This window comes from Panthera tigris, chromosome E3 (assembly GCF_018350195.1).
Source record: "Panthera tigris isolate Pti1 chromosome E3, P.tigris_Pti1_mat1.1, whole genome shotgun sequence".
Classification (NCBI taxonomy): Eukaryota; Metazoa; Chordata; class Mammalia; order Carnivora; family Felidae; genus Panthera; species Panthera tigris.
The window spans coordinates 4389899-4412984 of NC_056675.1; the positions used below are offsets into that span (position 1 = coordinate 4389899).

At 48.5% G+C, this 23086-nt stretch overlaps 1 protein-coding gene across 5 annotated transcripts in view; it reads right to left on the reverse strand.

The window, feature by feature from the left end:
* The window catches only part of RNF216 (ring finger protein 216), a 145192-nt gene that overhangs the window by 29369 nt on the left and 92737 nt on the right, over window positions 1–23086 (reverse strand). The window contains exon 14 of one of the 5 annotated variants that reach the window (XM_042972507.1): window positions 15774–18250. The exons of the other annotated variants lie outside the window; for them this stretch is intronic. Coding sequence (XP_042828441.1) covers window positions 18068–18250 — 183 coding nt within the window. The 3' untranslated portion in view covers window positions 15774–18067. Of the gene's footprint in view, window positions 1–15773; window positions 18251–23086 lie in introns of those variants that run through there. 5 annotated transcript variants of the gene reach the window in all.

The window sequence follows — 23086 nt, forward strand, 5'->3', positions numbered from 1 at the left end:
ACTGCTCACTTATTTTTAAATGGTTGTCCAGTGAAACTTCTAGATCTACCCTCCAGAGTGGAGAAGTTGCTGACCCAGATACGGAGCATTAGGCTGTGGCCAACTCAAACAGAATCCTTGCATCTCAAGCTGCTTTGCTATCTCAGGCACTCCCAAAAATGCTGGATCTGGAAATTCCCAAACCACCCCCCCTTTTCTTTTTTAAATGTTTGTTTATTTTTGAGAGAGAGAGAGAGAGAGAGAGAGAGAGAGAGAGAGAGAGAAAGAGAGAGAAAGAGACAGAGTGTGAGTGGGGGAGGAGCAGGGAGAAAGGGAGACACAGAATCCAAAGCAGGGTCCAGTCTCCGAGCTGTCAGCACAGAGCCCGACACGGGGCTTGAACCCACAAACTGTGAGATCATGACCTGAGTTGAAGTCGGACGCTCAACCAACTGACCCACCCAGGCGCCCCACTCCCAAACCCCTTAATGCAGAAGATGAGGCCCGGGTACCTGACTATTCACAAATCCTTAGCAAACAACTCCAGCAGCCAAAGGGCCACCTGCGTTCAGGCCACAATGTCTCTCAGCCGTCAAGGTTACCAGTTTTCCCCACCTCCAGGTCCAAATGACACACGGACCAAGTCCAGGCAAGAGCCTGATTTTAAGACAGGAAAACAGACAATGAGACTGATGTTGGAACCCTTGAGAATCAATAATGGCTGGCAAACTCAAAGCTCAGCAGAATTGGGGCCTTTCCTTCCTTTAACTGAGGAAATCCGAGAACTTCTATTTTTCCCAGGGTAAGGATGCACACGGTCTCTCGAGGAAGTCAGATGTGTAGCAAGCCAAGTGGAGCAGAGTGGAGTTAAGCGTAATAGGGCGCTCGTGCACACACGAGATGGCAAAGAGGGGGAGGAACTAGGTCAGACAAGGGTTCTTTGAGGAGTGGGCATCTTCACAGGACTGAATAAAACAAGTATCACGAGTTATGAGAACACCCAGGCGACCAATACAGTACTACTCCTACTGGGACTGACACCTGTCTGTGAAGTGCCCTTCGCAGCTACAGCAGCCGTCAACGCCAAGTATCTGAAGTGCAGAACCAGATCCCCAAACGTTTCAACTAAGAAACACACTTAATATGTTAATATTTTAATGCACACAAAAGGATTCACATCATTCTATAAAATTATTTGAGTAGGCTTTCATCCCACCGTCTTAAATTTTCTGTATCGAAGCACGCTTTGCAATATATGTCACAACGGTAGCACTCACACACACTTTGTAAACATACATACACCAGGGGGGGTTTCTGCTCTACACCATCCTTCCGAGGCAGTGAGCAATCACAATGTTGTCCATCTCCTGCTCTATATACTGGAAGGTCACGGAAGGGATCGAGACAGGGCAGCAGCAATCTGTCCGGGGGCTTGTGTTTCAGAAGGCTTTCACGAATGGCAGAAGCGAGACGAGAGGCGGGAGGATGGCTGAGCAACAAGTGGAAGAGTCCACGGGAAAGAGGAGGGCGAGAGAAACCTGCAGTGGGTTCTGGGGTTCTGTGACGACCCAGGACAACCCTGGGCCGGTGGAAGCATGAACCTGGTTGGACCAGGTGATGCAGGAGCAGCGGACGTGAGTGAGGGCGGGAGGCAGAGGTGAGAATGTAAGTTTAATTAGAAAAAAACTGTATTTAAGTGTTTCTTTTAACATTTATCGATTTCTGTGAGACAGAGAAGGAGTGGGAGAGGGACAGGGAGAGGGGGAGACACAGAATCCGAAGCAGGCTCCAGGCTCCGAGCTGGCAGCACAGAGTCTGATGCGGGGCTGGAACTTACGGACCACAAGATAGTGACCGGAGCTGAGGTCAGATGCTTAATTGACTGAGCCACCCAGGTGCCCCAATGTAAGTTTAATTTTAAACTAGCTTATTTATTCACTCTTTTTAAAAGTAATTTTTTAAGAGATTTTATTAAAATATTTAAATTTATTCTGAGAGACAGAGAGAGCGAGCGAGTGAGCATGGGGTAGGGGCAGAGAGAGAGAGGGAGAGAGAGAATCCCCAGCAGGCTTTGCACTCAGAGCCTGATGTGGGGCTCAAATTCACAAACCATGAGATCATGACCTGAGCTGAAGTCGGACGCTTAACCGACTGAGCCACCCAGGCATCCCAAACATTTTTTTAAAAGCAGGCTTCATGCCCACCATGGAGCCCAATGTGGGGCTTGAACTCACGACCCTGAGATCAAGACCTGAGCTGAGATCAAGAGGACGCATAACTGACTGAGCTACCCAGGCACCCCTTCACCCAATACTGGCTGAACTGTTCTCACTTGTCATATGCTGAGATGCTGGGGACAGCAATAGGCAAGTCAGACTCTACCTTTCCTTTCGTTCTTTTTTTTTTTTAACGTTTTATTTATTTAAAAAAAAAAATTTTTTTTTTAACGTTTATTTATTTTTGAGACAGAGAAAGACAGAGCATGAACGGGGGAGGGGCAGAGAGAGAGGGAGACACAGAACTGGAAGCAGCCTCCAGGCTCTGAGCCATCAGCCCAGAGCCTGACGCGGGGCTCGAACTCACGGTCCGTGAGATCGTGACCTGAGCTGAAGTCGGACGCTCAACCGACTGAGCCACCCAGGCGCCCCAACGTTTTATTTATTTTTGAGAGAGAGAGAGAGACAGAGCATGAACGGGGGAGGGGCAGAGAGAGAGGGAGACACAGAATCGGAAGCAGGCTCCAGGCTCTGAGCCATCAGCTCAGAGCCCGACGCGGGGCTTGAACTCACGGACCGCGAGATCGTGACCTGAGCTGAAGTCGGACGCTTAACCGACTGAGCCACCCAGGCGCCCCTCTTTTTTTTTTTTTAAAGTAATCTCTACACTCAATGTGGGGCTTGACCTCAGGACCCTGAGATCAAGACTCACAGGCTCCAGTTGGGCACCCCATTACCTTCTTGAAGCATACGTTCTAGTGAAGGAGAGAAATCTGGGGCAAACAGGGATCTGGGGCGACTACGACAGCAATGGGAACATTTCAGAAGAATAGCACTGGGTGCTGTGAGCGTGAAATAGCACTTACGTTAGCCTGGAGATCAGGAAAGCCTTTTTGAGGATGTGACACTGAAGCACAGCCCTGCAGGGTGTGCAGATTTAGCCAGGTATGGGGGAAGGGTGTTCCAGGCAGAGGGAAGGGGGTATGTGAAGGCCTGACGCAGGAGAGGACCTGTCTCACTGGAGGAGCACAGTGGAAGCTGGTACGGCTGGAGCTCAAAGGGCAGGGCCGAATGGCCAGTGAATCCTGCTTCCTGCTGCAGGCATGGAGTCGAGAAGGAAGAGTCTGGAAAGCTGGGGCATGGGTGGGAAATGCAATGATTCGACTTACATTCTCTTCAGTTGATTTATTTATTTTGAGAAACAGAGAGGGGGAGAGAGAATCCCAAGCAGACTCCACAATGACAGCGCAGAGCCAGACATGGGGTTTGAACTCATGGACCTCGAGATCATGACCTGAGCCTAAATCGAGAGCTGGAAGCTCAACTGACTGAGCCAGCCAGGGGTCCCTTGACTTACCTTTTCAAAAGCTCATGCTGGCTGCACAGGCAGGGAATGGCTCCTGGGGGTGGGGACGAGGCTGTAGGACCCTGCAGCAGCCTCCTCACTAAAATTAGGGCCAAGTACATAACTTCTAGGGGGACAAGCCCTAGAGTGTGGATTTGATTCTTGGCCAGACTTCCTTCCCAGCCCTCTACAAATAAGGCTATGACCTACTTCCTGAAACAGGCTGCCAACAATGAGCCGACCTGGCAGGGGTGAGGCTGGCCTGTGATTGGGGAAATGGCACCAGGCCTATCTTTCCTTGTTAGGAATAAGAGAATCGCTTTTCCAACATCTCTTCAAGAAGAGACTTTAAGAAGTGGATTTTCAGCTTTGTGTCTTTAGATAAGCTTCCCATTGAAATGTCTGTATGGAAGGGGGGAAAAAAAAAGGGAGCGTTTTTTTTGTTTTTTTTTTTTAAAGACTTCATGTTTTGCAAGTATTCTCAGGGCGCCTGGGTGGCTCAATTGGTTGAGCGTCTGCCTCTAGATTTCGACTCAGGTCACGATCTCATGGTTTGTGAGTTCGAGCGCCATGTCGGGTTCCGCACTGACAGCATGGAGCCTCCTTGGGATTCTCTCTCTCCCCCTCTCTCCTCCCCTCCTATCTCTCTCTTTCTCTCAAAAAAAAAAAAAAAAAAAGTATTCTTTACACCCAACGTGGGGCTTAAACCCAAAACCCGGACATAAAGAGTCACGTGCTCTACTGACTGAGCCAGCCAGGTGCCTAGGAAGGGAGCATCTTTAAACACGCGTCCTGAGCTCACACACCCCTCCTGCTGCCCCGCGTCACCGGCTCAAACTCCAAACCAGTACAGGGTGCTTCAGACCCATGTCACTCAGTCTTCACGGCAATAAGGGAAGTATGGACCGTCGGGTCGCCATTCTTTTCCGTAGAGTAGGCAAGAAAAGGAAGGCTGAGGGAGGCAAATTCACTTGTTTAAGGTTTTGGAGCCACGGACTCAGTCCGCTTGATTCCAAGTCCACTTGCTCTTTCCACGCCGTTCTCACTGCCTGCCAGCTCGGGGCCTGCCAGCAAGAACAGGTCATTGTTTAGTGGAAAACCCGAGGGCACAAGGGTATGAGACAAGCCCTGAGGTTACAATGGGCATCTTGTGTGAGAGCAGATGAAAGGGCGGCCAGGCCCCGAGGGGCAGGCGGTGCGACAGGGCGGATAACCAGCTGCAGCTGCTTCCCCGTGCCTCCCCGAGGCTGGGAATGACCCAGCAGGGGCAGGATGCGCTAGGACCGAACCAGAGGACACCATTTCTTAACGATAATGACAGGAACCTGCTAGTCACAGCGAACTCAGACGGGACACATGCGAGGAAGTAGCTTTTCCTGCGACCTCTGGCCAGCTGCACGGCTGCGGGGGCACAGAAGGACGCGGGCTGTTAGACTGCCGTTAGACATGCAGACAGGTTCCGTGTGAGCATTCCACAGTAGAACCACGCATCGCTACTTGGTCCTTCCGTCACCCAGTCCCTGGGCCTTTATTTAAAAGAAAAAAATTTTTAATGTTGATTTATTTTTGAGAGAGACCGAGCATGAGTGGGGGAGGGGCGGAGAAGGAGACAGAATCTGAAGCAGGCTCCAAGCTCTGAGCTGTCAGCACAGAGCCCGATGTGGGGCTCGAACCCATGAGCTGTAAGATCATGACCTGAGCCGAAGTGGGGCGCTTAACCGATTCGGCCACCCAGGCGCCCCTCCCCTAATGCCCTGGGCCCTTATTTGTAAGTACTTGCCCCTCACTTCCCTGAAGGTGGCCATGACGATGATGTACGAAGACTTGCTAATGACAGCGCCCGAGACCATCATACCGCCGTGTCTGCTCTGGGGGAAGGTTTGTTCCCAGTGACACTGGTGAGGGAGACAAGTTCTGTACTGAAAGGAACGATGACACTCCCCCTTCCGTCCCCTGCCCCCTTCAGTAAACACCTCCTGAGACAGCGAGGCTGCCACCTCGACCAGGCTCTATTCTCAGCAAAGGGATCAGTGGACAAATGAGGTCGCTGCTCCTTACGGTCTCCGCTCCGACCGACAAGCAGATAAACATCCACTCTGCAGGAAGACCGTGAAGAACACACAGGGCACAAGCGGGGGCGGGGAGACTGCCATTTTACACTGGGGTGAAGGATGCCGGCTGGTGCTCAGGTGGCGATCTGGTCTGAACCCGAAGGGGATCTAGCAGAGTGGAAGCAAGGGAGTGGAATGACCTGGGACAGCAGGAAAGGAGCTCAGAGAAGCAGCCCCCGGGGGCTTCGTGGCTGATCCTGAGCCGGCACCCAGGGCCAGCACGGTCGGCCTCCTGTCAGGACACACACCTGACACCCTCGACCTCGCAATGCGCTGCCTGCGTGTCCTTTTTCTTCTGGCCACGCCTACCCATCAGTTCTCATCTCAAACGCTAGGGGCTCTGGGCAACCCAAATGACCTGGGCGAGAGTTGGCACTCTTTCCCTGGACTCCTCGAGCACTTGGCTCCCACTCTATCACAGCTCTTTTAAGTGTCTCGTAATTATCTGATTACATCACATCTCCAAGGAGCCAAGCACTCCTTGCAGGCAAAGACTACGCTCTGCTGATCACTACGGACGGACTCGGAACGGAGGATTCAATCAATCTGTTCAAAAAACAGCACCCTTTGAATGCCTACTTCGTGCCACACGGGGATGTACTGGTGAGTAAGCTAGCAGATTTCTGGATCACAAGGTGCTTACAGCCTACCGCGCTGTCTCAGGTGTCTCTGGATTTCCAGGACCATGCGCTAAGTCTGAGCCACGCGAGGGAGTGAGTGCACGAAAAAACCTCAGACGAAGGCTGTCAATACAAGGCACGTTCCTCTTTATGCAGAGTTACAAACACACCTCCCACCCTTACTCCTGGGACTTCTGCATTTAATATGTGAAAAAGGCATTTGAGGGGCGCCTGGGTGGCGCAGTCGGTTAAGCGTCCGACTTCAGCCAGGTCACGATCTCGCGGTCCGTGAGTTCGAGCCCCGCGTCGGGCTCTGGGCTGATGGCTCGGAGCCCGGAGCCTGCTTCCGATTCTGTGTCTCCCTTTCCCTCTGCCCCTCCACCGTTCATGCTCTCTCTCTGTCCCAAAAATAAATAAAAAACGTTGAAAAAAAGAAAAAGGCATTTGAAATCTCTTAGTAAACGGATTCCCTTCCCCCAAAGAACATTATCTCCTCCCTATCAGGTCTTCATATTTATAATCATGCAAAATACAATGATGAGTTTATGAGAAAATCAAGTTATATACAATATACTTTCAGAGGGTGCCTGGCTTGCTCAGCCGGTAGAGTACACAACTCTTGAACTCCGGATCATGAGTTCAAGGCCCATGCTGGGTACAGAGCTCACTTAACAAGAATCAATGTTATATATATATAAAAAAACCTTTCAGGTTGTGTCACCGCAGCTTGTGCCTTAAGGATACAGGTTGTGTCTTTCTTACAGAGGCTCCTTTCCTTGCTCCCCCAATTCCCTTTACCAATCCAATGCACAAAACTGTCAAGATCAGTTATTCCCAAGGAGCTAATGGCCAAATGCCTGCGGATGGTGCCTGAGAAAGTCCCGAATCTCTGAATTCCAAGGTGCTTCGTTGGCTTTAACCTACAGCCTCAACATGTAGAAACAGATAGCTCTTCATTTCGGACAAGAGGTGCTTCACTAACAGTAGTGCCTACTAACTCGTTGCACCTTTGAGAACCTCTCTGGTTGAAAGTCAGGACGGAAAAATCAGTCCGCCGCGCTCTCTCCCTCTCCCACCCAGGGCTCTCGTCGGTTACCACCTGAGGTCAGACCGCAGGTTCCTCTGGCCCCCAGCCACCAGAACAAGACGGTCTAGTCTGCCTGGGTCCATTTTTCTTAAAGGGCAAAAGAAATGTGAGCATTAATTCTTTTAATGATGTCCTGTAATTACCTGATTACATCACATCCCCACATGGAGCCAAGCTCACCTTGCAGCCATTTCTCTTCCCCTCAAAGTAACAATCCCTGAGGCAGAAGAACGTTCTTTTCTTTTCTTTCTTTATTTTTTTTAAAGTTTATTTATTTTGAGAGGGGGAGAGAGAGGGAGAATGAGGGAGAGAGAGAGAGGAGAGAGAGACAGATGAACAGAGGAAGGGCAGAGAGAATCCCAAGTGGGCTGGCTCCATGCTGACGCGGGGCTCATTCTCACTCACACACTGTGAGATCATGACCTGAACTGAAATCAAGAGTCAGACGCTTCAACAACTTGAGCCACACAGGCGCCCAGAACCTTTTGATTTCTAAACGCAGAAATTCAAATCTGGGCATGGCCAGGTGACAGCTCTAGGCAACATTACTGAGGAAGAGACTTCTTCGGGAAAGATTGCACACTGTTCTTACTTTTTGATGGTTATACATACAGACACTAAATTAATTTTCAAAAAAATGTGTGCCCTGGATGCATACCCTCCCATTTCTAGATACAGAAGCAGACTTTGAAAAAAGAAATCACTAGGGGTACCTGGCTGGCTCAGTCGGTGGAGTGTGCAACTCTTGATCTTGGGGTGTGGGTGTTGATAAAACTTAAAAAATAAAATCTTAAAAAAGGGGGAAAAAAAGGAAAAACAATCTCTAAACCTCACTCCCGTAGATTGGAAAGAAGCCAAGCATTCCTCTCCTTTAGGTTCATTTAGGATTAGGTGACAAACTGGAATGGGGGACTTCAAATTTGGTTTCTGTACTAATGCTGCCCCCTAGGGATAAAAGTTAAAAAGGCACCAAGACTTGCAGAGATGCATGCTGCCGAGGACAGGGGAATGCTTGAGAAATTCACACGGGGAAAAATCATCTACATTATGACCACAGCGCCTACATTTTATTCTACTACGGACACCAGAGTTCTAAGATAAAGTGATATGTAAATGCTGCCTAGCATGTAAGTTTAATTTTACCAGAATAACCATAAACAAAAATACCAATTCCCTTATAGAGTTATTCAAATACTGAGGACTGCTTCTCTCGAATGTCCATTTAACAGAATCACTGGGATGGTATCAGCAACACCCAGGGCAATGTCAGGAGGTGGGCGTTTACGTAGAAATTTGGAGACAAATAGGTGAGCTCCTACTAGGTACTATGACTACTGCTCTGGGCGCTGGGGAACAAAATGAAAAAATATGACCCTCCACCTTCATGGGAGCTACTGGAGACAATGTCACATAAAATACATATAGGACATGATTTTAGGTGCTAAGGAGAAAATTACAGGAAGGAAGAATAGTCTGGGGGTGCTGAGGTGCAGAGATCGTTCCCAATTATAAAGCAGGTGGTTGGGGAAGGGCTCTCTGAGAAGGCGTATTTAAACAAAGATGAGAGAAGGTGAGAAAGCGAGCCTCGTGATGTCTGGAGAAAGCGTTCCAGATCACTGGAACAGCAAGGAGTGTGGAGGGAACAACAGAAAGAGTGGGGTGTCTGGGGCCTGGGAGGTAATGACACAGACTGTGGCTTATACCCAGAGTAAAGAGAGGTTGAGTTGAGGATTCTCTCTACAAGGACCTGAGCAGGTTAAGTCCCAAAGAACCCTACCTGCCAGCACCCCTGTCATGGAGAGCTCTGCTGCTCTGAGCCACCTCTCTCCCAGGGCCCTGCCTTAGAGAGGGCTGATGGGCAGCAGGGCAGGGGCTGTGACTAAGCCCAGTCCAAAGGGGCTTGCTCATAGCACAGTGCAACAATACAAGTTTGTGCAACCGAAGTTACTTATAGCTATGATTTTCATACTATAAATTGCAACCCACTGTTGGGTTATGAAACCATTTTAGTAGATTATGGCCAGTGTTTATTTGTTCACTTTTTAAAAATTTTTTATTTAAAAAAATTTTTTTTTATGTTTATTTATTTTTGAGACAGAGAGAGACAGAGCATGAACAGGGGAGGGTCAGAGAGAGGAGACACAGAATCCAAAATGGGCACCAGGCTCTGAGCTGTCAGCACACAGCCCGACGCGGGGCTCGAACTCACGGACTGCGAGATCATGACCTGGGCTGAAGTCGGACGCTCAACAGACTGAGCCACCCAGGCGCCCCTTATTTGTTCACTTTTTTGAAGTTTATTTTATTTTTGAGAGAGAGCACGTGTGTGAGTAAGGGAGAGACGGGGGTAGGATGGACAGAGGATCTGAAGCGGGTTCTGTGCTGACAGCAGAGAGCCTGATTCAGGGCTCGAACTCACAGACCATGAAATCATGACCTGAGCCGAAATTGGATGCTTAACCTCCTGAAGCACCCAGGTGCCCTTTTTTTCTTTTTTAAAAATGTTTTGAATCTTTATTTATTTTTGAGAGAGAGAGAGAGAGACAGTGTTAGCACAGAGCCCAAGGTGAGGCTTGAACTCACCAAGTGCGAGATCTGAGCCACCCAGGTGCCCCTTTTTCTTTAAAAAAAAAAAAAAAAAAAAAAAAAAAACAAAAAAAAAACTTTATTTATTTTGAGAGGGAGTGGGGGGGAGGAGAGAGAGAGAAAGAGAGAAGGAGGGAGGGAATGAGCGGGGGAGGGGCAGAGAGAGGGAGAGAATGAATCCCAAGCAGGCTCCACGCGGTCGGCACGGAGCCCGACTGGCGGCTTGATCTCATGAATGGTAAGATCATGACCTGAGCTGAAATCAAGAGTTGGACGCTTCACCAACTGAGCCACCCAGGCACCCCTTGTTTATTTTTCAAACTAGAACAGAAAAGAAGATACTAGAGTTCATACCAAATGTCAGGCACAGGTTTTGTAAAATCACTGTTCTGGTTACATACATGTAAGTTATTTCCATACATATTGGTTTTATGGTCAAATATATTCTTACTATAGATCACAGTCAAAACAGATGGAAAGCCATTAACTTATGATTATTACAACTTTTCTAAAAAAAGTTTAAGGGTTGAAAGAGGCTCTTTCTCATAATAGAAATTCCTAGGAAACACTGTCAGGAACTTAAAAATGGCCCCGTCTCCGCTTTACCTCGCAGATAACGCTTTTATAGAGAGGAACATCGCAGAACAGCAGGCTTCATCAGGGCTCAGAGCAAAGTAATGTATTAGGAAGTGATGGATCTAATAACAGATTATTTCAAACTGTCAAAGATAAACACTGCTAGGACACGGGGGGAAACAAGCCCAATACATCTCCTCTTTGCTCAATGCAAGTGTTACTTGTGGGCTTTCTGGTGCTTCTGGGGATCGTGGCCCGGCAGGAGCTGCCAGCAAAGCCAGCTCTTCCCTGCTTGGACTCCAAAGTCATCAAGTCCCGGAAGAGAGGCGCCCGATTTCAGGAAAAGCCAAAGACCCATTTCCTACAATACGCTTTGGACCGCATCTATGTTTTCATGTCGTTAGCTAACTGGGCAGGGGTGCTGGGGGAGGCAGGCGATAAAAATAAAGGCCCTCACAGCCCAGCACTCAGAGAGGTCAGCTTTGCCCTCAGCATTAACATGAGAAATGCCACATATTCTCTGGGGAAGACAGACAAGCGGCAGAAGAGCTCAAGGAGCAACACGGCAGATCACACAGGACGGGCGACCAAAAAGAGCGTTCCAGTCTCATGAGCAGCTCCAACTGAGGAGCGGGAAGATGTGCCTGCGTTACCAGAGGTTAGAAAAAGGGGAAATCGGGAATGTGCCAGCCCGACCCCCACTCTGAGGGAGAGGGGACTGCACTGGCCAGCTCAAGCATCTCTGGCCCTGTCACAGCTACCATCCTGCGGCAGTGACAACGGGCCATGGGATAGCTGGACCCCTCCCCTGCCTCGGGCTCCCTCTCACGATGTTCCTGTGGGGACAGGAAGGCCAACTTAGGTATTTACGTGACAGTCCCATCTGTGACTGAACTAGCATCCTGGTTTCCCTCGACCTCGCCGTGGCGGTCCGCTCTGGACCAGCAGCGCCGAACAAACCCTCGGCCCTGGAGCTCGTCTTGTGTGCGCACGAGAGCGACCAGGGCTGCTAAGAGAAGATGCAGGTTCTGACATTGGGGTCCCAGGGGGTCCAGGAAGCTGCACGCAGACCAACTTCTTGGGTCACTGTCAGAGCTCGCTTATGGACCGTGTTTTGAGAAGTCTTGACCCGACTGCAGCACTGCCTCCCCGCGAGGCCCTGCCCTGGTGGCTTTCCTTGGGGACACTGGGACCACTGCTCCCTTGGTGACTTGGTTTCCCCACAAGGGAAAAGCAAATACATGCTGATTAATGTCCCTTATCCAAGAACCTGCTCAGTTTCCCTTTATGGGTTCCCTAAACATATACTTTTGCCACTTTTTTTCTTCCCTGCCAAAATCAGAAAGAAAAAGGGGCGCCTGGGTGGCGCAGTCGGTTAAGCGTCCGACTTCAGCCAGGTCACGATCTCGCGGTCCGTGAGTTCGAGCCCCGCGTCAGGCTCTGGGCTGATGGCTCGGAGCCTGGAGCCTGTTTCCGATTCTGTGTCTCCCTCTCTCTCTGCCCCTCCCCCGTTCATGCTCTGTCTCTCTCTGTCCCAAAAATAAATAAAAAACGTTGAAAAAAAAAATTAAAAAAAAAAAAAAAAAGAAAGAAAAAAAAAAGTCTTCTGTACAGACCGTGCTTTTATCTCAGCCTAGGTCTGAGGACATGCTGTGTCCTCAGTAGAGGAGGACACAGTTAGGAGGACACAAGTAGAGAAACCAAGCCCTGCCCCTCAGGCCTGAGAAGCAGAGATGGATGAAGGCCATCCTCGACATGCCCGGTCTGGCAACAGGCTGGGAGATTTACTCAGCCAGGCTTAAAATATAGTAAAATTGATCTCAAAATATAATGGAACAAGAAACGAGATCTACAGCATACACTGTTTGTGTCAATGAAAACCATACATGCCCACACTCTTCTATTTTCTCAAGATATACACACATCCAAGGACATACACACAATTCTTAAAGTGGATGTTTAAGGGATGGGGGCTGGGAATGGGGACGGGAGACGAAGAAGAAAAAACAGAGAGAGGGTCTTGCACAGCTGATTCTGATAGTGTACACTAAGGCGGTGTGGCTGACTCAGGTTCGTGGACTTGGGGGTTCCAGTCCTCACCCCAAGATCAAACACACTGCCTCATGCGCCCTGGGCTCAGACCGCTATCACTGCCCTCACCCTCTTTAGGTTTAGAAACAGGTGCAGAGGGGTGGTTGGGTGGCTCAGGGTTAAGCGTCTGACTCCTGACTTCGGCTCAGGTCATGATCTCATGCTTTGTGAGTTTGAGCCCTACATCAGGCTCCACACTGTAACGGCACAGAGCCTGCTTAGGATTCTCTCTCTGCCCCTCCCTATTCCCCATGCGTTCACGTGCTCTCTCTCTCGCTCTCAAAAATAAATAAATAAACAAACTTAAAAAAAACCCCAGAAACCCAGGTATAGTATAACTGGATTAGTCAAAAGGCAAAGCACTACCAACAGGGCATAAGCACATGAGGGCAGGTGTATTCTGGGGTGTCTCTCACTAATGCTTCTAGTTTGGTTAAGTTTGTGGGTTTACTGCAGTGACCTAGGCTAAAAATGACTCTGCTTTAGAATGTAAAAAACTGTGGATTGCTAAAAATGAGAATTGTAAGAATTAGCATATACTCAGAAAGATGGGTCCCGACAAATGAGAGGACCTCATGGAATCTCTGGTTCTGTATTTCTTGGACAGCGTTCCAGATACTAGGACTTGGCCTTTTTTTTTTTTTTTTTTTTTTTTTTTTACCATTTGAGATGAAATTCTTACAGTGGAGGGAACAGAATTCAATTTTTTCCTTATTACTCACAGTTACGGTCCTGAGATACATATCCATGACTCTAAGCTGTAACCAGGAAAGCCACTGGAGTCTACCAAGATGTGTGGACAGTCTGTCCCTGTCCTGAATGTCCCCAGGCTGCTGGGCCCTTGGAGTCCTCCTGTTTGTTTTGGCTGGTTTCTTCCCTGCTTTCAGGTGGCCTCTTTTTTGTTGCTGTTTCTGTGCTTACATGACACACTTCCTCTTTGTCCCCATCTATCTGTTCAAGAGGTGAAAACCAGACAGCTAAGCATTTTAGAACTGGGTTTCAAGTAAGAATGGACTGATCTAAAGGCAAACCTCTAGGGTTCACCTTGGAGGATGGAACATCAAAGACTGTAATGTTAACTATTTTGGATGCTTCAAAGGCTTTTCAGATTAGCTCCCGCTACCAGTTCAGTGTGGAAGATGAAAAAAAGGCAGCTGTGGAAAATTCTTCACAAAAATGATGACTGTAAAATCTGCTCTGGCTTGACCTTGATGGACCTTTCCCAACCTCATTATCTTCACCTACTGGGCCAACACTGTGGGGGAATGGTGCTCTCTGTCTTGGCAGACACGTCTGTCGGGGGGAGTCGTGGGGGTACTAGGTCAGTACCCTCACCTCCTGCTCAGTTTCTCTGAGGGTGGAACCTCCAGCCTAGGCAGACCACCATTCAGACCAAGGCCAGTCTTTAGTGATGAGGGTGGAGAAAGTGCCTAGGCCTTCTCCTTTTGCCAGACGACAAGCTTCTCCCGGCTGGGATGTAGTCCATCAGTTCTCAATAACAGGCTTTCTCACAAAATCCAACCCACGGATTAGCGCAGAGGGAGGCCCAGGTATGTTCCAGGTCTTTTCAGATCTGATGCCCAGGTGTCATTATGTTCACCCTAATTTTGTAGGGTCCGTGAACTTTAACGAAGCCCTCTGTCAAGAAAATCAGTAAACACAGCACAGAGCTGCAGTATCTGGGACTGTGATAGCAAATGTGCATTTACCAATGGGATTAATCAAATGGAGCCTGCATTTCCCTGTTTTCCCTCATTTGATAAAATGGAAGAGTGAACTGGGGATACCTTACCCACCTACAAGAAAACTGTAACAGCCCACAAAGTGACCCTAGATTGTTATGAATTGCGGTGTAACAGAACTCTAACTTAAACAATCTCAAGAGCTCACCTTTTTAAAATGAAAACATGCTTGTTTTTTCCCCAGGGCTCAAGGAGAATGGAGTTACTCCTGAAGAAAGCACGACAGATTTAGATATCATGTGGGGGATTTTTACTTATTTAATTTTTAAATTTGTTGTTTATTTCCTAAGTAGGCTCCACATCCAGCACAGAGCCCAACACGGGGCTTGAACTCACGACCCCGAAATCAAGACCTGAGCTGAGATCAAGACCTGAGCTGAGATCAAGAGTTGGACGCTTAACCAACTGAGCCACCCATGAACCTCACGTGTGGTGGCTTTTTGAGAACTGCTTGGGAGGAAGGGGGTTGAGCCCAGATGTGGGCAGCTTCAGCATGTACAAAGCACTTAAAGACATGCTTTCGATGAGATCACCCGAAGCGAATGGGGACAGATGCACAGGGTCACAGGTCAGAGCCCCTCGGTGCTCCAGGAGCGGTGTGCAAGGTGGACAAAGGGAGGACCAGGGAGCTTCTCAGTGGAGGGGTTCTTGAAGGTACTGGATTGGGGTTCTACACGGGAAAGACGACAAATGGAAGAGGGTGTGTGGGAGGTACACATGCACCAGGGACTGGCAATCTCTGTCTGTTCTGGCTCGTCAGTAGCACCACCCCCGTCTCTCTTGGCCCGAGGACTGAGGCACGTTCTACCTACATTGCTCTCTGGTGATGCCTTGTGAAATTCGAGACAGAATCTGCATCATTTTGTAGTCCTACAGTGATAGAACCCGAAGCCGTTGCAAGTGCTGAGCTTCCTGGAACCGAGAGAGATACAAGTAACTGCTTAGCTCTGAGCCCCAATCAGCCCAGAATGCTCAGATAACTCCTGGCTCAAATTCTGTTAATTATTGACGGCTGAGAATTGCCACACTCACGTAACATTAAGACCACAAGTTAGTAGCTTCCCAGAACCACAAACTTTAGCTCTAACTTAGAAAAAAAGGAACTCCTCGGTGGACATTCAGGGTGGAATGTATCAATGATCTTTCCAGTATAGTTGGGCTTGTGGCAAGTATTCACGCCTGGGAGTGGATGTAGAGGAAGAATACACCCTCCACAGAGGTGTTCAAAGTGGGTTACATTAGGACCATTTAGAAAAAAAGTTTACTTTTGGCGGGGGGAGGGGGGGGGTAGAATGAGAGAGGATGTGAGCGGGGGAGGGGCAGAGAGCAAAGGAGACAGAGAATCCCAAGCAGGTGCTGTGCTGATCTGGGCCCTGAAGCCATGAACCATGAGATCATGACCTGAGCCAAAACCAAGAGTCGGACGCCTAACTGACTGAGCTACCCAGGTGCCCCAACAGAACGACCATTTTCGATACTGACATTAGACAATGACTTCTGGGAAACTTGGAAACAGAATAGGTTCTTAAAGGAGCAGTGGGGGTCAACAGTGGGAAACAACGAAAGAGAACAGCACAGTGGGACAGGGAGGGACAGAGCGCTGCATCCTGTCTCTGCCGTGGCCGATTTCTCCCTGGCACTTCCAGAACGTACCCTGCATGTCTGCATTTCTCTCTCTTCCTGCCGACCTCTCAATCCTGCTCTTTCTGTAAAAATGTTCATTTCCCCTTTCAGAACTGGACTTCATGAGGTACAGGCTACACACGGGCCTTTCCCTTGAATATGGCCCCCCCACTCACTCTTTGTTGGACAGTGCAATCTCTCGAGTTGCCTCTGGTTCCTGTGCCCGCAGAAAGACACAGAGGCACGCTCTGTTGAAAGGATTTTGTGGCTCACCACTCTGGGCAGAGAGAATGGAGGAAAAACTGACATATAGCAAGTTAAGTAAATGACTTCTGGAGAGTGGTTTGAGGTACACTTCTGAGCTGCTAATTGGAAAGTCCCATTGGACTTCCTTCCATTTTTATTTTTAAAGCTCATCTGCCTTCCTCACCTGCTTGTCCCAACTCCTGAAAGGAATAAAGACAACACAATATAGCAGAAGGAGCCCAAGCTTTAGACACTAGACAGTTTGCTGCTATTGATGCTATGGGCAGGCTCCCTGGTCTCGCACCAAGACTTACTCTTCCAATCTCCCTGGACGAGTGTTAAGATAAAATGAGAAAATATGTGGCCTCCGGTATGATGATGCCTGGCTCTCAGAGGCTGTCCCGAATGCTGACTTTACTAGAGGGTTCCCCTTTCCCGAGGTACCTCTGACTACTCTGCCACTTCTGTTTCCAATCCTCTAACATTTAGAACATCACCAACAAGCCTGACGTTCCCCAGGGCTTTTGTCTACGCGAGCAGGTAGGGCAATCTAGGTATGTGTCTTTTTTTTTTCTTGACTCCCATGATTTTCAGGGCAGATTCTATGATGACACCATCCACGTACGGTATTTACTAAGTCCCCACCGGGGACGAAGCAGAGCATGGGTGCCATCAGCAGTGCCTGATGTCATCAAACCACACGCCCTCTTCATGCTTCAAATATGGTAACAGCCTCGCATAAAAGGGCCTGATCCTTCCACTGTGAACCCTGGCAACACTCTGCTCGGACTACATTTGACCAAAGAGCTCTTTGCTTTTGAGTTCAGGGTTTCCTCACTGCCCAGGGAGTGGAAGGCAATTTATAAATCATTCATCTGAGCTCAGCCACGCAGTCAGCTCCTGGAAAAGGGATGGGGATCAAGGGGACCATGCACCTGGGAAGGTTTTTAGGATGATTTTCCTCCAAAGAACTCACAGTTCTCCCTAATTATTTATATCACGAGGAGACTGAATTCTCACTGTTGTCCCAGAAAGAACAAACAAAGGTAAAGTAAACTGCACAGTGTAATCACTTTTGACCCTTTCTGGCCACCTCAAAATTCGCTAATTCTGTTTTGGATTCAACGGAGGAAGTATAATGATGGGCCGCTTAATTCTTGTCGAGCAGGGTAAGAAAACCAAGAGTGACGTGGCTGGCCGATGTGTTGCAGACGACAGTCCCTTTCCTCTGGCGTTGGAAGGACGGTCCCGTCCTTGACCTTAGCTGGAAGCAGAGGCGACACACCACACTTCGCGAGTGCCGTCCACGTGGCAGGCTTGCGTGGAGAAAGCCGCTGCCCACGCTGGGAGTTTTTCACGCTCATTAAAAAAACAAAACGAAACCACCGCCCCCCTCGCCCCCTGCAGAAAGTGCACACACAGGCACAGCAGCAGGGACACGGTCTCAACGGAGAAACACTTCACGATAAACGGCAAAGGCAGGCCGCTTTTCTCCCAATCCCTCGTTCCTTTTATTCTCCCAGTTCCGAAGCTTTGGCAACTCCAGTTATGGTATGAGTGTCTTTCACACATTTTTGTCATGGAAAATAGCCCAACACTGCTTGGTTAGCACATCACCCATCTGAGGTCTCCAGACAGTACTGTTCTTACGCTCCTACTCACATGCCCACGTGGCTCTTTCTCCACGTGAAAATGAATCCTCTCCTTCAAATATGGGCTGTTTGTTTCATCAGTGATTTTTAGTTCTGGGGGACACGATACCATAAAGAACACTGGAGGACGCTTAATGCAGGCAGGTGGCTATAGATGGTCCCCTTAGAGGACAGTCACCCGGTCTCTTGCTCCTCAAAGGATGAGCAGGACTCCACCCGGGAGCTTGTCAGGAACGACAACAGCAGGCTCCACTCGAGACCTACCAACGAGAAGTGCCCGCGGACATAACGGCGGTGATTCTGACGCGTAGTCCACTTTAGGAAGCGCCGACCTTTTTTTACACAGGTCTCGGTTTTGCTGGTCCTTTTGATACCTCTATTTAGGAAAAAAAAAATCAGACAACTGGGTTCTTTAGAAGAAGAATTTGCTACTGGCAATTACAGGGAAGTTGACAACATTCACTGTCCATTCTTTTCTTCAACGCCCTGAAATCTTCACTCCATCTTGCTTCAAGTGGCAGGTGATCAACAGATTCAACAGTAAGACACCAAAAAGGTATTAGAGAGTGAGGGGACAGGAAGGGCTGGCAGTGAAATCTATGACTGCTCACGTTTGTAAACCAAGGCCTAAACGTAGTATCGAAATTGGCAAGTGGTGTTGAAAATGAGAGGGTGGAGGCGCCTGGGTGGCTCAGTCAGTTGAGCGTCTGACTTCCGCTCAGGTCATGATCTCACGGTCTGTGAGTTTGAGCCCCGCGTCAGGCTCTGTGCTGCCAGCTCAGAGCCTGGAGCCTGCTTCCGATTCTGTGTCTCCCTCTCTCTCTGACCCTCCCCCGTTCATGCTCTGTCTCTCTCTGTCTCAAAAATAAATAAACATTAAAAAAAATTAAAAAAAAAAAAAAAAAAAAGAAAATGAGAGGGTGGACAACGCATTCCGGAAAGCACTCCTGTAAACGATGCCAACACAGCTTCAGGGCTGTACATAAACTGTTAGGACTGAGCACACACCCGCCGGGGCACAGGGATGCCTTGCTGACGCAAGAAGGACCCGGTTACGCAGGGGGTCGGGGGGGCAGGCTTGCCTGATGCCATGTCATGCCGGGGTAGCTGCCGAGGGGAGATATTCAGGCCCGAGGGAGAGTGCTGAGCTGACTGTCTGATGAAGACAAACCATCCTTTATTGTCTTACTTGCTGCTTCTTTTTTTTCCCCCAAAGTTTATTTATTTATTTTGAGAGAGACAGTACAAGTGGGCAGGGGCAAAGAGAGAGAGAATCCCAAGCAGGCTCTGTGCTGCCAACACAGAGCCTGACGTGGGGCTCGCACTCATGGAACCCCGAGATCGTGACCTGAGCTGAAACCAAGAGTTGGACACTTGACCAACTGAGCCACCCTGGTTTGCTTATTCTTGGATGTAAATTTCTGGTGCTGTCAGCGACAGTGGCTATAAAACAAACCTTAGGATGCTACTACCTCAAACACTGTCATGAGAGCTTGATCAGGGAGAAATGAATCAGTAGTGTGTCCCCACCACTCTGTGCCCAGAGAATGCTTAGTCCCCACTCTTACTTCTTCATTAGCTTCTTCACATTTAAAACCCAAAGGTGACTTCCGGAGGTGGAAGTACAGTGCAGGTGTTGCTGAGTGCGTCTCCTAACACCGCTGCAAATATGACTCCCCCTCCCATGTTTTCCAAGCTGTCTTCAGCCTTCATCTGTAACCCCGGATCTCAGTGCCTGTAACGTGGTCTAGCTAGTGGGGAAAGTACAGTGGTGACCACATGGGCGGCTCATCTACGGCGTCCTAGAGGGCAAGAGTCCAGTCCAAGAAGGTAGAGCTGAAGGTCTCCCTGGTGGGAGCTGCACCAGTCGCACCCCTAGCCACGTGCCCTCCCCTAGAAGGCTTGCGGTGATTTCTGTCAATAAATCACTACCTGGCCCTGCGGAAGGGTAGTCTGCTGTGGCACTGCTAGTATCTGTTTTCATTCTTAGCGCCTTCCTGCCAACAACTGTTCAAAATAACAGATGGACAATAGGATAAAACTTTACTAGATGCCATTTGCCTTTTGCCAGGTTCCCTGAGCTCTGCTCTATTCAGGCTTAGAATGAACCGCTCTACCTGCCCAGATGAACGCAGGACAATTTGGAAACACACAGAGAACATATGCTAATACTCTGATTGATTGGTCTTTGGGTTCAATCGTAAGCCCAATCATAATCAGTCCTGCTTTCCAAACTGAATATCAGAACCAGTAAAACAAACAAACAAACAAACAAACCCATGTCATTTATTTATGGCTGTTATGGACTGAACTGTACCCCCCCCCTCCAGTTCAGATGCTTAAGTCCTAGCCCCCAGTACCTCAGAAGGCGGTAGGACTTTTTTTTTTTATTATTTTTTTTTATTTTTGGGACAGAGAGAGACAGAGCATGAACGGGGGAGGGGCAGAGAGAGAAGGAGACACAGAATCGGAAACAGGCTCCAGGTTCCGAGCCATCAGCCCAGAGCCCGACGCGGGGCTCGAACCCACGGACCGTGAGATCGTGACCTGGCTGAAGTCGGACGCTCAACCGACTGCGCCACCCAGGCGCCCCAAAAGGCGGTAGGACTTTTAATCAAAATGGAGATAGGGCTTTTAAAGAGGTGATGAGGTTAAAAAAAGATACTTAGCGTGGACCCTAATATCCATTCTGACTGGTGTCCTTCTAGGAAGAGGAGATTTGGACACATAGACACCAGAGATGTACGTTCACAATGCAAAGGCCATGGAAGGACCCAGGGAGAAGGTGGCCATCTCAAGTCAAGGAGAGAGGTCTCAGAAGAAACCAAACTTGCTAACACCTTGATCTTGGACTTACAGACTCCAGAAAAAGAAAAATTAACCGTGAAATGCTAAAAAATAAGTTTCTCTTGTTTAAGCCACCCAGTCTGTGGCATTTGGCTATGCCGGCCCCAGCAAACTAGTAAAGTAGCCTTCAATGTTCATCAAACACTAGATGGTGGTGCATCCAGAGTGGTCGTGATCTCCTCGTGCACATACTGCTGCCTTCTGATCTTCATACATGCTGGAGACTCTAAGTCCAGATTCTTGGGGACACAGATGGGAGACAGGCTGTAGACACTATGACTAAGTCCCAGAACACCAGGAGTGTCACCGATTTACTTCCAATCCAGATGAATACATGGCTTCCTGGAAGTCGCTGCCTCTAAATACATGTTTACTTTGGGGGAACAATAATCTTTTAGTTCTATCAATTACTTACTTAAATTTTTAAAAAGTAATCTCTACACCCAACATGGGGCTCAAACTCATGATCCCAAGATCAAGAGTTGGATGTTCCATCAACTGAGCCAGTCCGGTGCCCCTGTATCAGTTACTTTTGTCTTCACTAATGATATCAAATAGTCTCACCCTAAGAAACGATCAAGTTGGAGAGTTATGTTTGCTAAACTTAAAAGGAGCAAAGCAACCAGCCATGGAATAATCACTCCCCACCCCCAACAAGCAATGGAGTGAGTGCTTGCAAATGTGAACAGATACTTTATGCTACTGACCAACTTCAATAGGCAAATATATTCATAGGTATGAATATATTTCCTGGGAATAAAGAGAGATTTCCAAAATTCACAAAATATGTGTTTTTTAAAATTTATTTTGAGAGAGATAAAGAGCGAGCAGGGGAGGGGCAGAGAGAGAGGGAGAGGGAATCCCAAGCAGGCTCTGTGCTGTCAGCACAGAGCCCGATGTGGGGCTCAAACTCAAACTGTGAGATCATGACCTGAGCCGAAACCAGGAGTCGGATGCTTAACTGACTGAGCCACCCAGCTGCCCCCCAAAATACATGTTGAATTAAATCTGCATCCATCTCCCTGTATCCTCTTGCTGGTACCCACAAGTAATTAAGGTTTTTAGGTGTGATTAATTATATCTATTTTATTTATTTATTTTTAATCTTTTTTTTAATGTTCATTCATTTTCTGAGAGAGAGAGAGAGAGAGAGAGAGAGAGAAGCAGGGGAGGAGCAGAGACAGAGAGAGGGAGACATAGAATCTGAAACAGTCTCCAGGCTCTGAGCTGTCAGCACAGAGCCTGATGTGGGGCTCAAACCCATGAACCATGAGATTGTGACCTGAGCCGAAGTCGGAAGCTCAACTGACTGAGCCACCCAGGCACCCCGAATTATATCTATTTTAACAAATATTTACCAGGCGAGCCAAACACTGTGTTAGGAAGTGGGGAAAAAAAATCATAAATAAAACTCTGTCCTTAACTTTCAGATTATAAGATTCAAGAACAGTTGCCAAGCAGAAGTTAGACTGTTTGCCCAAGGTTTTAAATTCAAGAGAAACCAAAAATCTGGAATTTTATATAAAATCTAATTTTATATATTGGTAGCTAGCTAAAAACTAGTTTATAATGTCAGTGAGGACTAAACAACCATGGCTATGAGCTGGATCTGGGGTGTGTGTGTGTGTGTGTCCACTTTACAACTCAGGTTTGCATTTTACAGGCCAGGCTGGCCTGGATACACCTGGAGGACAATTACTGGCACCAAGGCAACTTTCATAACGTTGGCTCTAAGTTCAGTTTGGACATTTGGTACATCCATCCACTGAACTGCTATACTCGCCAGCCGGTCCCCTGTTGCCCTCACCTCTCTCCTGCCCACTTGGGGAATGGTACTGTAGTTCTCCTTAACTATCAAGAGAATGTTCTCCTCTCCACCTTTCTCCCCATCACTCCTTGCCGCAAAGACAAGTACAAGGGTTCCTGGCTACTGTGTGGAAAAGGGGTCCCTCTTCTCATAAAACAGCTATCACCGTTGGGAAGCGGTGGTGCCTACTCCTCATGATTAACCCACTCGTTCACTTGAATGCTTACGCCAGGTCCTGAGCAGGTGCCAGTTAAAAGAAATGGATCCTACAGTGTTTCAGCTCAGGGACTGGCTGGTGGAGTGGGGATTAAGGAAGAAAGAGGGTCACATGAGTGCTGTAGGTGCTCAGGAGAGAGGTGGGTGGGGCATGGGAAGACCGCACAAAGGAGAAGGTCTGCGTGAGGTTCCAAGGTTGAGAAGAGGCATCCGGGAGAGGGTGAGGGTAACAAGTATCAAGTGTGGGGATGTGAGACAGCCGGGCTGGTGCAGAAACTCAAGACATGAGGCTGGAACAAGATGCTGGGGGAAGGAACACATGCAGAGAGGCTGACCAGAGCC